General features: G+C 30.9%; 3 protein-coding genes across 4 annotated transcripts; 1 reads left to right on the plus strand and 2 right to left on the minus strand.

Moving 5' to 3' along the window:
• Positions 1–955: 955 nt before the first annotated feature.
• Positions 956–8239, minus strand: LOC123291915 (phosphopantothenate--cysteine ligase). Of its 2 annotated transcripts, XR_006534984.1 has the most exons (6): positions 8030–8239; positions 6907–7135; positions 5497–5711; positions 4175–4357; positions 2510–2905; positions 956–1705 (listed from the first exon to the last, which is right to left on the minus strand). XR_006534984.1 is itself a non-coding variant. In XM_044872377.1 (5 exons), exons 1-5 carry the CDS (start codon positions 8156–8158, stop codon positions 2714–2716), a joined length of 948 nt encoding a protein of 315 aa, XP_044728312.1. In that variant the 5' UTR covers positions 8159–8239; the 3' UTR covers positions 2390–2713. The 2 variants fall into 2 exon arrangements, 1 of the variants encoding a protein (XP_044728312.1); XM_044872377.1 differs by lacking the exon at positions 956–1705 and having other exon boundaries at positions 2390–2905.
• A 2679-nt stretch (positions 8240–10918) lies between these two features.
• Positions 10919–11941, minus strand: LOC123291922 (cytochrome c oxidase subunit NDUFA4). The gene is made up of 3 exons (XM_044872383.1): positions 11790–11941; positions 11216–11356; positions 10919–11072 (listed from the first exon to the last, which is right to left on the minus strand). Exons 1-3 carry the CDS (start codon positions 11829–11831, stop codon positions 11016–11018), a joined length of 240 nt encoding a protein of 79 aa, XP_044728318.1. The 5' UTR covers positions 11832–11941; the 3' UTR covers positions 10919–11015.
• A 608-nt stretch (positions 11942–12549) lies between these two features.
• Positions 12550–12874, plus strand: LOC123293038 (mitochondrial import receptor subunit TOM7 homolog). Its single transcript, XM_044873754.1, has 2 exons — positions 12550–12737; positions 12810–12874. The coding sequence occupies exons 1-2, from the start codon at positions 12596–12598 to the stop codon at positions 12872–12874; spliced, it is 207 nt and encodes a 68-aa protein (XP_044729689.1). The 5' UTR covers positions 12550–12595.
• The last annotated feature ends 876 nt before the right edge of the window (positions 12875–13750 follow it).

Consider the following 13750-nt stretch of genomic DNA (forward strand, 5'->3'; position numbering starts at 1 on the left):
CTAAATATCTATCTCCTACAAGAATTTCGATAACTACACTCTGGCAACTCAATCAAAATAGTTGTTCTCAATATTGGTTGCCTCGTCAAAATTCGTACCACTTTCGAAACGAATCTTTCTCAAATTCCGGTCTGCAGGTCTCATATTCATCATCTTATCTCTGCCATGCAGAAGGCTGTCAGCATAGGCATCCTTCGTACATTGAGATCGCATCATCTGTCTTAAAGTAACAACCCTTGAAATTTCCCATTTATTTTTTTCTTTTAGTAGGTTCCACATCACTGCGGTGCAGAGACGAAGCCTGCTTGACCAGAAAACCAGACAGACTAACGTACCTCCCGACTCGAAAAATAGACGGACCTTCGGACGTCGCGCTGACTGAAGTATGTACAGGTTACACGGCCACAAGTCAGTGAAACTTCTTCAAAGGACGTAACTCCCTTGTGAAGATTTATGTCTATCAAGAAGATGGGTGGCTCTGGGATGTAAACCTTGTATACTCTGCCCCTCCCCCCCTAGAAGGAATGAACTCGTTAATATTTCAAATTTAAACAATAATAATAATAACAATAAATAAGAGGGGTACCGCAAGTGGGTCCCTAGCACCTAGACCTAGGGTTCCTCTGTGCCCTTCTTGAGAATAATCTATCGCATGAAGGCAAAACGTTTCCAAGTAAGAGATGCTATTTTAAGCAGATGAAACTGTAGATTTCTGTCAAAGCCAGATGCCACACAGAAAGCCCACATTTTCTTCGCTGATGGAAGGTCAATCGAAAGAAACCCATCAAGAACCCCACCACCCTTCGTCAAGTGCAAAAATTATGTAGAAGCGAACATTTGATGGCAACTTTGGCACAAAAAATACGATATACTTGAATGGAAATCAAATACCTTTAGGTCATTATTATTTACTAATTTCATTAAAGGATGATATAAACAAGGAACATTTTTAATTTCAAGGAACTTCGAGTACTTAAATAAGAGCCCTAAAAAGGATACAATGCTTGAATTACTAACAGGTGTCTTAAGGGAGATTCTCCAGATTCGATCTAAATTGTATACTTTCTGATATAATCGAAGAGGGTTAAAATTCGTCACGTCTTACAGCAAATGGAAGGGGAAAAGGTGAATATTTTAACTAGTTTGCAATTTTATACCAAGATATTAGCTAACAATAAGTATTTGCAAGCACTTTAACGGGCTGAACACATCTAATTTAAATTAATTTGGACTAACCGACATTAAACTCTCCAATCAAAGATGATGAAACTGAACCTTTAATAAATTACATTCATCTACACATCAAGACACATGGATAAGATAAGTTTTTTTTGGTACAAGATTCATTTACAATATTTGATATTATCTAAAAGATCTAGTGTACCTCAGTCACATTGGAACATATTTGTAGGAAACATCTAAAATAGTGTTATTTAGGACAGATAAATAGAGCTAAGTTTTTATTCCCTAGTTGGGAAATCAACAGAATACCATTCTGTTTCATCTAATGAAGGCAATAAGATATATATTTCTATCGTTGAGATAAGAAAAAGTATGTGGACTCACATAGTGATGTCATTAGGCGTCCATCTGATATGAAATTACGAATGAAATTGGTATTTCTGTCCCAAATGGTAAGTTAGCAATCTTAAAACGTATTATATTTAAAGCTCACGGCATTAGTTTTCTCAGGATCCAAATTATCCTAAAACAAAAAATTATAATTGGAAACAAAAAAAAAAACTTACTTCATGTAAACTTTTTCATGTAGAAGTCAACAGGAAGTAAGAGAATCGAATTTTAGGATCCGAAACTTTGGTTTCAAAGTAGGGAAACTTTTGGTGTTCTGCGTTGCTTCTAATTACGATAGAGTTATGTAATTCTGCTTATAATGGGATCATTGTAAAAACTGGCTATTAAAAATTGTATAAGTTAAGATAACCTCATTTGTTTTGTTAGGTTGTGTTAAGTTAGAGTGGCTGTCCTGGGGTGGGACACACTTAGACCATAGGACCCGTTGTGATACCGAAAAAAGTTGGCACATCCCCGGCCATTACTCCATGAACCATTTGGAGCTGTTTAGAAACAGCAAGGGTGTTTTGACGTTAACGGGCTTCAGGTCGGAGAGATTGTCAAAGAAAGGCTGGCTCAAATAAGTCCACCTCCTCGTGGCAAGAGCTGGGTAGTGACAAAGAAGATGAAACATCGTTTCTTCCTCCTCCACACTGTGACAGCTCCTGCAGTAGTCATTACACTGTCAAGCCCAGGCATTCAGCGTGCCTGCCGCCTAGCCAGTGTCCTACATTAGCCTACGATTGTACTCTGCCCATATCTGTCTTATAGTACCACAAGTACGTTCCTACTTCCATCTAAGATTGGCTTTTTTTAAGGTATCCTCTTTGAGGAGCAACTTGCAGTTCGTAAATGGAACTCCCGGATGTGCATTGATACCAGTTCCCGAAATGTCCCTGTATTCGTTTTGTTAAAAGTACATAAACATTATTCATACCAAAATGGACGCCAAATGACAATCATTACTCCATTCCATCTTTATACTTTTCTTCAACAAGTATAGGTTAACAATCTAGATAGAATATAGACATCTATGTATAAAACAAATATCCAACACCATGTTTACCAAGAAAAAAAGGACTCAAAAAATGATACATCGATGATTTTAACGACGGTTTTACTAAAAGTAAGCAAATCTTTGTTACTTTTTTTTATGTGAATTCGTTGATTGTATCATTTCTGAATGTCGTTCAACAACATTTGCTACAATTGAATCCTCAATTTCAACACCATGATGAATTTGTTCTCGTGTTAAATTAATTTCAAAACTTTCTTCGGGTGTTACAAATATTACCCTTTGTTTGCGTGTTTGCAGCATATTGGCTATAACCAACTGAAATTTAAAAATTTGTATTTAATTAGTTTACAAATTTTTTAATTGACTTACAATGTTTGATTTAAGTATTAGTCCGTGGGACAACGCGTTTTTTTTCTGAATACATACTTGAGACTTCGTGAGTGGCTTCCTTCTACCAAGCTTTCCTCTACGATTTTCTTCAAAAATGCTGCGTTTTCAAATGATCATGATGACGTCTTATTTGAGTTATCGTTCTGAAAAAAACGCAGCAGGGAATTTGTCCGACACTATGACGACTTGATAACATTAATAATTAACAAATCAGCAAAAATGTACCATGTACGTATTCAAAAACAAAAGTACTTAAGTACGACGTTCGAAATGGTTTACAAGTTCATAGGTGCAGTATTTTTGTCGGACAAAATATTTTATTGTTTAATAATTACTAGCAGCCAAACCCGGCGTTGCTCGAGTTAAAATACATTGCATGTTTATTGGTATAAATAATATTTAAGGATTCATTTTTTAACGTAAATATTATAGATGTCTATCTTAGATATTGAGAAAATTATTCGACCATTAAACATACGGTGTATATAGAGTATATCAAATTAATTAAGTTATACAAAATTAATCTCTCCATTGCGAACACGATCAGACTGACGGAAAGTCACTGGATTTGATTTATATACCGTCGAATATTGAAATTTCTAGTACCAGAACACTCTAGAATATTCAAATAGTTCGTTCTTTTTCACTTTTCAAAATCCCTTGAATTTGTTTCATTACTGTTTACTCTAAATTTCAATTAATCTTCTCTCGACTGTAAACATGATCAGACTGACGGAAAGTCACTATATATTTTCCACATTTTTGCCACCCACAACCACCCACTTCTACCCACCGCAACCAAACTCTCTTACTTTCACCAGGAGACCAAGGGGTATTTACCGCCCCAACGGGAAGTTGATTGGAGTTGGTGGTCATAGAGAAAACCCTGTCTTCACGTACTAACATTAGCATTTTATAAATATATATATATATTAGGTTAATGTTATCAAGTGGTCATAGTGTCCGACAAATTCCCTGCTGCGTTTTTAAGAACGATAACTCAAATATGACGTCATCATGCTCATTTGAAAACGCAACCTTTTTGAAAAAAATCGTAAAGGAAAGTTTGGTTGACTCGTCAAAAGGGAAGCCACTGACGAAATTTCAAGTATGTAATTATCATTTAAAAACCCCGTGGTGTCCCACGGTCTATATTCCTTTCCAACTTGAATCAGTAACACAAATTATACTCACTTTATGCTTATATTTCACAAGCGCTTGACGAGCTTTTGATATTAGAAGATTCTCATCGGTTTCTAATTTGAATGAAACAACATATGCTTGTGGTACCCAAATATTTACAACAGATGATAACATTTTTGGAACTAATTTTAATGATATGTTTGGTGGTTGCTCGGATTGTAGTTTATGTGTTGCCTAAAAAGGATGAATTTATAAATAATTCACAATTGGATATTCCTAACTCCTAAATGTTAAACACAAAAAAGTGTACGAATTATTTGGGTACGATTTGATTTTTACTCGCTTTCATGTGAGTTAATGGTTTAAAATTTAAATTTAAAAAATCTCTGAAGTAATTAGCCTTTTGCGTCTGAAGCTTGTGGAGGGGAGGGTACAAATTCATTTTATGAGGTTATAATCTAGATGTATCAATCTATCAACATTTTAAAAATTAATACATACAAAAGTATAATTTGTCCAAATTATCTTAATTAATTAAGTACTGAGTTAGTGATAAATGGTAAGTAATCTGGTAGTCTAATTTGAAATGGACCCCACTTCCTGTTTTATTTGTACGTACTATTATCGCCAGTTGATGGGGTTTATTTGATTTGAATATTCTGATTGGCCTTTAAAAATAATATTAAGTACAAGTATTGCTATCTGGTAGTCTAAATTGAAAATACTGAAAACGGGTCCATTTCCTGTTTAAATTAGTACGAATTATTATCGCCAATTGCAACTTCCAGTTATCAATAAAAAATTTGATTCAAAATTTTTTTGTTTTAAATCGAAAAAATCACAATCTATTTTTTGATTTGACATTTTAACTTGATGGGCAGCGTGGACCCTATATTATAGTGAAATTTTCAGCGGTATCTCAAAAACTGCTTGCCTAGTAGGTTGGACAAATATCACAAGATTAGAAGAAACGAAATGATAAAGAAGGTTGGGGAATAGGTTCTTTGTGGGTAAAGGAGGTCTGGAAAGGCTTACTTGCCAAGTTTCGACCTTCCTCCATGACTACTAACAGTAGTCCAGGCACGTTTCCTGGAGTGTAAAGTCGGAGTGAACAAAAACAAAATCAAGAAAAAATCATAAAAATATCAAACTATAAAAATGTAGAAATGGCAGATAAAGCAAAATTTGTACCAGTATCACTAGCCAGATAATTTGGCGGTATGTGATAGTTTTATTAGGTATGAGTTAGTCTCTCACGATACAGAAAGGCAAAAAACAAATCAAGAGTGTACACATTTTCACAGATATCTAGGAGTTAATAAAATAAATATGGAGTCTGTATAAATTCCATTTAAAAGCTAAAATCGATTTACCATTTCATTTGGTGGAATGTAAAAATCAGATACAGCTGCAGCTAAATATAGAATTGCGTTTCTTCCAAAGCATGCTAAACATTCGCACGAAGCTCGAAGCAACCACAAATAATCGGCTAAAGATGTAAAACTAATATACAGTATCATACCATTTTCAATGGTCTGTTTATATCGTGCTAATACTGGCGCCAAAACATCAACACTGTCAGGTTTTACTGTAAAAATATATTTGTACTATCAACTGTTTTATCTCTAATTTTCATAGCTAGGTACTTCTCTTTCGGCAGGTCTGGAAAATTTTTATTGCGTGAAATTTTTAAAATCATTTCGACCGATACTCGAAAGCAAAAAAATAGCCGTTATCCGACACTCTTAAAAATTGGATCGGGCAAAATATTTTTTGCTTCTTTTATTCAATTATCTGTGTATTTAAATATCCTTAACAAATATTTATTAATTTTAAACTTGACGTGTAATTAAAAATTTTTCATCCCCCTTAAAAGAAAAGCCCCCAGGTATGAAAATTTTCGAAAGAGAAAAAGTATTCTGAAACTGAATCAGAATGAACTAGACCTGTGTATCTAGCTCGAAAAATAGATCTTAAGTCCGATTTAGGAGCTACGCATATCAATTATTAGGTTTTTCTCAAACAAGATTTTTAGCTATTTTGTTGTTACTAGTTTCAGGGATTATATCCACTTGCGAGCGCAAAAAAACCCGTATTTATGAGTTTTGGGAAGACAATTTATTTTACATAAACATAAAAAACGTATACATGTAGAAAATTTCTTTAATTTTAAGATCCCATTGTCCGATTTCAAAAATATGATACTGTACTGCACCTGTAGGCGTTCTCCTGGATGTCCTACAAAAAAAATGTCCGGCGGTGAGCACCATATCTCTGGTTTGGATTATTTAAAATGAAATAATTCCAGAAAATTTCTTTAGTCGCGATAGACGATTACAGGTATTAATCGAAGAAATAGTCAAAATTGTGATTTTTGACAAAATGGCGACTTCCAAAAAAAAAAATTTTAATTCTTCAAAAAATTTCCAACTTCTTATACCTTCGTTTAATACCTGAGGAATATATGTAAGGAGATTGTGTGAAAATTCGAAACCAATCGATCGAGTCGTTTCGGAGAAAAACGCGTTTAAAGTTTCAAAAGACGTTTACACTGAGTTAAATTTTTTTTTTATTAGATCCTAAAAAATTGAAATTCAAATCGAACATTATCGAAACAGGCTATTGTTGTTTGACAGATTGCCAACAATAATTGATTTGAGTAGCGTCTATATCGGAATCACGACCCATTTTTCAAACCAAATACTGATCTAAATAGGTTTTAATCGAACTCAAAATAGCTGAACTGGGAATTTATCTTACAATTAGAATCGATTTTTACCCACCCGTAATGGTTGTATGTCCATTTTTCTCTTGTAAATCCAACATATCCATAAATTTTTGTCCGTTAAAATGTCTTGTAAATGGTTCTAATGATTTGAGACGATGCATAAAAATAACCGAGTAACCATGTTCAAGAAAATATTCAGCTGATGCTGAACCACGTGTGCCTGCACTAAAATTATCAACAAAACGAACTGTGTTATGTTCTAAAGGTACTGTAGTCCCACCAGACTGCAAAAATAAATAAGAAATAAATCAGAAAATTGTAAAACTCGACATCATTGAAGACATGGTCAACTCGTAAAAAGTCTACGAATTTTATCACAGCGTTAACGCAAGTGGCAAAAAAACCGCATACTTGTGCTATCTCCACCCCATTAGAGACCAACTACGCGGTAGAGCTCCTGGGTATTTCAATCACAGGATAAATTAATTAGAAGAAACATACACCCTCACTTTCAATTCATCCAAAGCCAAACGAGATTTAAAACGTACAACCAGACAAAATATAAAACAAAGGAATAGACATGTCGAGAAGTATTATACAAGGTGTCCTTAAAGTAGTGGTCAAACACAAACCCTAGATTCAAGTGATCATTGTCGTCTATCAAATATGGTTTAGTTAACAAGTTCAAATTGGTGAACTTGTTAATTGGTGAACTCTTTGGATTCGGAATGATGTCTAGAAAAATGTGCCAGAAGCATTTCCAGCATATCAAAAATTACAAAAGTTATAAACAATTAAAGATGAAAAAAAAGTAATTCGTTTTTCACCAATATTTCATAAAATATTAATATTTAAGAAATTTAAAAAAAAAAAATTCTTAAAGAGGAGGAAATTTTCAATAAAAAACTCCCACTCCCGGAATAAGTCAATCTCCATTAATTAATAATTTTATGAATATAAGTTATTGAATAGTTTTCGATATTACATTCGAAACGCCGTGAGATATCGCTCTTAAAATAGAATTTTAAGGGATTTCTTAGAAACTAATCGTCCACTGCTAAAGTGAAGAAGCTGTTTTTTACAGCCGTTTCTCTAGATTTAGAAATATTCTTATCAATAAGCTCTGTATAAAATTGATGAGAATCTTTCAACAATAAAAAAAATGTGGTTATACATACCGTTATTAATGCTATCTTGTTGCCTAATTTATAATGCCTGTCGCAAAATTCTTTTAAAATAATTCGATTATCTTCAAAATCAGTTGGTGGAAGATTTGTAGCATAAAATTCTTCCCAATTTGTTGCCATGTTACCCGTATTTTCAAAAGTATATAAAAATTTGAAGGTTAACTAACACTTAATTAACACTTCGGTACAAAAGTCATATCAGTCTTATGAATACCAATCATGTAATAAATTAATCATATATTATTTTAGATAACATTTTTTTTTTCGCTTATCCGATAATAATGATTTAAAGTACCTATCCAAATATTTATATTGAATGATTTTTTTTTTAATTTGGGTTAATCGAAAAATTAAAAACTGAAACTGAAGAGCGCACTCTCCGAATACTCGATGATTCTAATTTCTAAACTGAATTTTGTTATAGGTCAAGAGGTGTTTTCGAATTCGAATATCTTAATCTTGGTTTGATGCATTTTATAGAATTGAGATGTAATATGTAAATGGAAAATTGGCCTGAAAACTGATACCAAAACAACCTTATATGGTATTTTCTTCAATAAATTGTTATATTTTTTAATTACTTTAAAACTTGTCTTTTTCAAAACATAACCTAACTTAACCTATCTTTTATATTGTAAATGACTTTAGGATTAAAAGCATAGAGATATGAAGATATAGAGTGTCATTATCACAGATCTATAAAATAGACTGATATGAGTCCGTAGATCAATAAAGTATACTCCCCCCCTTTCAATTTATTGTCATTACAAACCCCCTAAAATATCGTCTATTGAAAACGACAATAATGTCACAGATTCACAGCAGAACATGTATTACCGGTCTATAAATAATATAAGTTTGTGCTCAGGAATCAGTTAATTTTTTAATTATCCAATAGAATTATCAACATACATCTAGGATTTATGTATTAAGCTTAATAGACCATTTCACCGATTTTTTTTGTTTCGGGAAGTATGTCCTTAAGTTCCTAAAGAAGAAGAAATTTACCAAACTTGTTCTCTCTTTTGTCAGTCTATAAATGTAGGTCTGTGCCCAGAGCTCAGGCTTATGTTTTGTCTCCATTAGCAGTCTCGTTAAAATCCATCATTGAGCATGAATAATTTTCGCATGGAAAATTTTTGTAAGATCCCGTTTAAAAAATGCTTCTGAACGTATAAGTGCACCCTGGTGGAAAAAATATTTGAAGAAAGAATAAGAAATTCTGAAAATGTCTTAGGAACTTTGAAATTCTCAACGTTTTCGGATTAGTCTAATTCAGAGTTATTCAGAGTTCTTAATACTTTTTTAAAGCTTCTAAGACTTTTTCAGAGTTTTCTAAGACTTATTAAGACTTTTTTTTTTCAAATATTTTTTCCACCGGGGCAGGTTGCCGGTGGGTAACCCGGTAGGATATTGTTTAGACTTTTTTTAAACAAATTAATAATGTTGACCGAATCACTTTGGAAAAAATTTTACGACTTTTTTCCTCGAAACTGAAAAGTTTAGAGAAAAATGTCTAAGGCATTTTTATTAATTTTGACCCTACTTATGTGATAACAGTTATCCCGAAGCGATTCTATCATTGTTATTTATTTGTTAAAAAAATTTTGTTTAAACAATATCCCCGGTTTGCCTAGATGCAACCTGAACTTTTTCTTGCAAATGAACCTGCATTTTTTAAACGGGATCCTCCAAAAATTATTCTTATTGATGCTCAATGACGAATTTTACGGAAGTCTTAAAGTTAGGTATTTTCATGTTCCCTTTTTAAATTATTGAAATGTTTAAGACTAAAAAAAAAATACAAATAATTATTGCTCTATAAATTAGAAATCAATTAAAAATATTTCGGTTAACTAAAATTACTAACTTCTGATTAAAATAAAGATTATATATATATATAATGTGAGGGTTTAAAAATTCATAACTTTTTATACCATGTATATATGAAATATACATAGTATATTAACTTTAGTCCCAAGCTTGTAAAGCTTAAAAATAATGATGCTAGGAAAAAAATTTTGTCGTAGGTGTTAACTAAATCACCTAATTAGTCCATTTCCGGTTGTCCGTCCGTCTGTGGACACGATAACTCAAAAACGAAAAAAGATCTCGAGCTGAAATTTTTACAGCGTACTCAGGACGTAAAAAGTGAGGTCAAGTTAGGACCCATCTTGTAAACCGTTAGAGATAGAACAAAAGTTTAAATATAATAAAAAATGTTTATATTATCAATAATTAAACAACTTTTGTTTGAAACATTTTTCGTGAGGGTCGTGAGGGCGCCAATTAGGCGAAAATTTTATAATATGTACTATTCGCTCCGAGCGTGAATTTCGTTTCCATGACAACGATACACTACTTTAATTATAGAATTAATGGATGCATATATAATTGTGTGGATTGCATTGAAAACTTACATTTAAAATTTAATATTCTTGTTTCACAAATTTAAATAAATAATTACGATAATTAACATTTGAAAAATAATATTTGTACAATTTGATTTCTTATTTTCACAATTTTTAATGCATTAAGTTTAATTAATTAGTGTTTTTCAATCATTTTAATTTGACAGTTTCTATATCATTAACATGTAAATAATTGCAAATTAGTCATAACAGCCCACTTTATCTCCAAAATTTTTCACTTAAAGCGCTGGCATCGATTTTATTATCCCTACCATGACTACGCACACAACGAATACTTGATAATCAGTTATGTATGTGTCATATGTTTGTATGTGTAATGTGATAAAGAAATCAACACTGACTATTCATGGTATTTCAACAATTAACTCAGTCAATTGTTTGTTTTCACTTGTTATTAGTTTTTAGCAATCGGAGACCTTTAATTAAGTGATTAATAAAAATGTACATGTTTAAATATTATCTATTTTTATTTAAATTATTTACAACATAGTTTAACAAAAAACTGCAGAAAACTACTATTTAGAAATACTAGCAAATATAATAATTTAGAATTTTGGAGCTGGGCTATCGATGTTGGAGTAATCGCGTTTTGGAGAATAGAACTGCAACAAAAAGAAAAAAAAAACATTAATTTATCTTACCTAGAGAATGGTTGTACACTAAGAAAATACGATCTAAACGTCAAGATAATTCTTTTTTTTTATAGAAAGCTTCCTCAAACGTTAAATAAAATGGCAATTATTACCTTGTATTGCTTGTTGCGGTATGCATCATTTGGATTATTACTTCGGTCCCATGCTACATCAGGATTACGTGTAGCAAGTCTCAAAGTATAGTAGACTGCTCCGGCACAACCGACTCCAACGCAGACATATAATGGAATTAACTATAAAAATAAGACAGACGGAATTAAAATTTAAAAACCATAATTCTAGACTTATTGTAAGCCTATCAAAAAAAATTTCTATTTAGATCAATATCTAAATACTTATATAATAAACAACTAAAATTTTTTAAGTACTTTCAAAAAAAAAATAGTAATGTAATTTGAGCTTTCTTTTACATTAAATCAAGGATTTCACAATTTAAAAAAAAATTTTGATGAAAATTTTAAGTTGTAAAGGACCTTCTAGAAATTATTTATAGATTAAAAGCAAAACGCAATCGTTATTTCTATTTTTGGATAAAATTATTGAGCCTATAAAGACATAAAACGTCAAAAATGGTTGAATGACATAACCATTTAAATAAAATTTATTTATTTACATTTAAAATATAATTTTTGTTATAAATAAGCAAAAGTTTTTTAATTTACTTACAGCTTTGTGCTTTTTCAAGCTCTGTAAACTTAAACCTTGCATTTTGATTTAATTATTAAGTTTTCCCAAAATTATTTTATCTGCTGATTCTATGTAGTATGTAAAATGGCGAATCTTTACTAATCGTAATCTGGAAGCCGAGTCATAACTATTTCCATTACATTATTGAAATGAATTATTTTTTGAAAAAATTTATATTTCAATATTAAAAATGTAATTTTTTAAGAATGTTTTTAATATTAAATCTAATTAATATTGAATAGTTTCTAATTTTATGAAATTAGATTAAATATTTGATTTAGCGGTAAATTTGAATTATACACAAAAATTGTAATAACTAATAGGAATTTATATTTTTTTAGAAAATTTATATTATGTTGTTAATCTTATCTAAGTAGGTAATAAAATCTAAATATTGCAAAAGATATGGTATAACTTTATTTATCTGATTTTATTAGAAAAATCTAAGAACTTCCATTATTTACTTTTGGAAAATCTTTAAATGCATTTCCGATTATTTGAATAATAGACCCAGTTTCAAAAATTTGGGATTTTTTTAAAATACATATAATATTATTAAAAAAATAATAATAATAATAATAAAGAAATAAAAAGTATAGTCAGTTTAGAAGACGGCTGGATTTTAATGTTTCCATAGAAATGCTTGAAAAAAAATTTCAAAATAAATGTATTAAAATCAAATTGTCATTTAGTTTTCTTCATCGAGCTTTCTTTAAACTAAATAAATTTCTATAATAAATTATATTATATATTATCCAATAATTGAAAACAAAATTTACTAAAAAATGCCGGCGACTTGTCTGCCTGAAGTTGATTCGTGCAAACAAGAATTGTCAAAACGTAAAGTTCAAAGTAGAGTTAAAGGATTTTGTGACTTTTTTAAGTTTCTATTTCACTGGGGTTTTATACCATTCATTCTATTTTTGGGTAAAATAAGATATTTCATATTTTTAAATATTACAGGAATCATAATTTTTTTGTGTGTGTGTTTATTTACAGGATGTAAAAAAGGCCCAGATAGTGGAAAATTGAGCTTTACATTTGGTAATATTTTGTGGCAGTGAAATTTTTTAATGTTTTTGAAAAATGTTTCAAAATTGAAAATGTAATAAAAAAATTATGTGAAATAAATACAGTTTGAAAACGGTTGTTTAATTCGTGATGGTTGTATAAAAACAAAAATATGATTCATTTAGCGATTGGAAAATCCTTACTTTCGTAGTAGATTCTCAGTTCTCAAAAACTATTCTTCCAATCTTCAAATGAATCCGATTTTTGTAATTTTTGAATTAAATTTTTCTTATAAAATAAGTTTTATCAAATTCCAGAATTATTTGTGGTTTTTCGGTTTTTCTAAAGAAATAATAATGTTGCAAATAATGAAGACAAAGTAGGAAGGCTGTATTATTAACTTTGAAAATACATATAATAATATATGATCTAAGGTTGTTAGACATTTAGTTAGAATTCAAATTAGCTTAGATTCGATTCCCGCGTTAAATTTGGAATACAATTAATGCACAGTAATGGCATCTATAAGAATTTTATATACGTCAAAAAATATCTCTTATCAATTTACATATGGAGGGTAGAGATAAGGAGAATGATCGCTTTATATAAAAAATGTCTATCGAAAAGCAGCAAATAAGGAGGGCGCTACTGTAGCAAAAGAGTAACTTTTAAAAGATTTTGAGCACAATTCAGGCAAGATTTGAGAAGATTCAATTGTTGGTTCACTGATGGGTCTAAAATTCCTGATCAGGAGTTTGTAGGTTTTGCAACGTTAGATGTATCGACTGGGTTAGTTGGAAAGCACCGTACAGTTAAATATGCCTTTCCGGCTGAAGGTATGGCTATATCTAGTGCTCTGGAAAAATTCTTTCAGATTAATGCAAACGATTTCTGTATTTTTAGTGATTCTAGAAGTGTACTCACTTCTC

This window comes from Chrysoperla carnea, chromosome 2 (assembly GCF_905475395.1).
Source record: "Chrysoperla carnea chromosome 2, inChrCarn1.1, whole genome shotgun sequence".
NCBI classification, from domain to species: Eukaryota; Metazoa; Arthropoda; class Insecta; order Neuroptera; family Chrysopidae; genus Chrysoperla; species Chrysoperla carnea.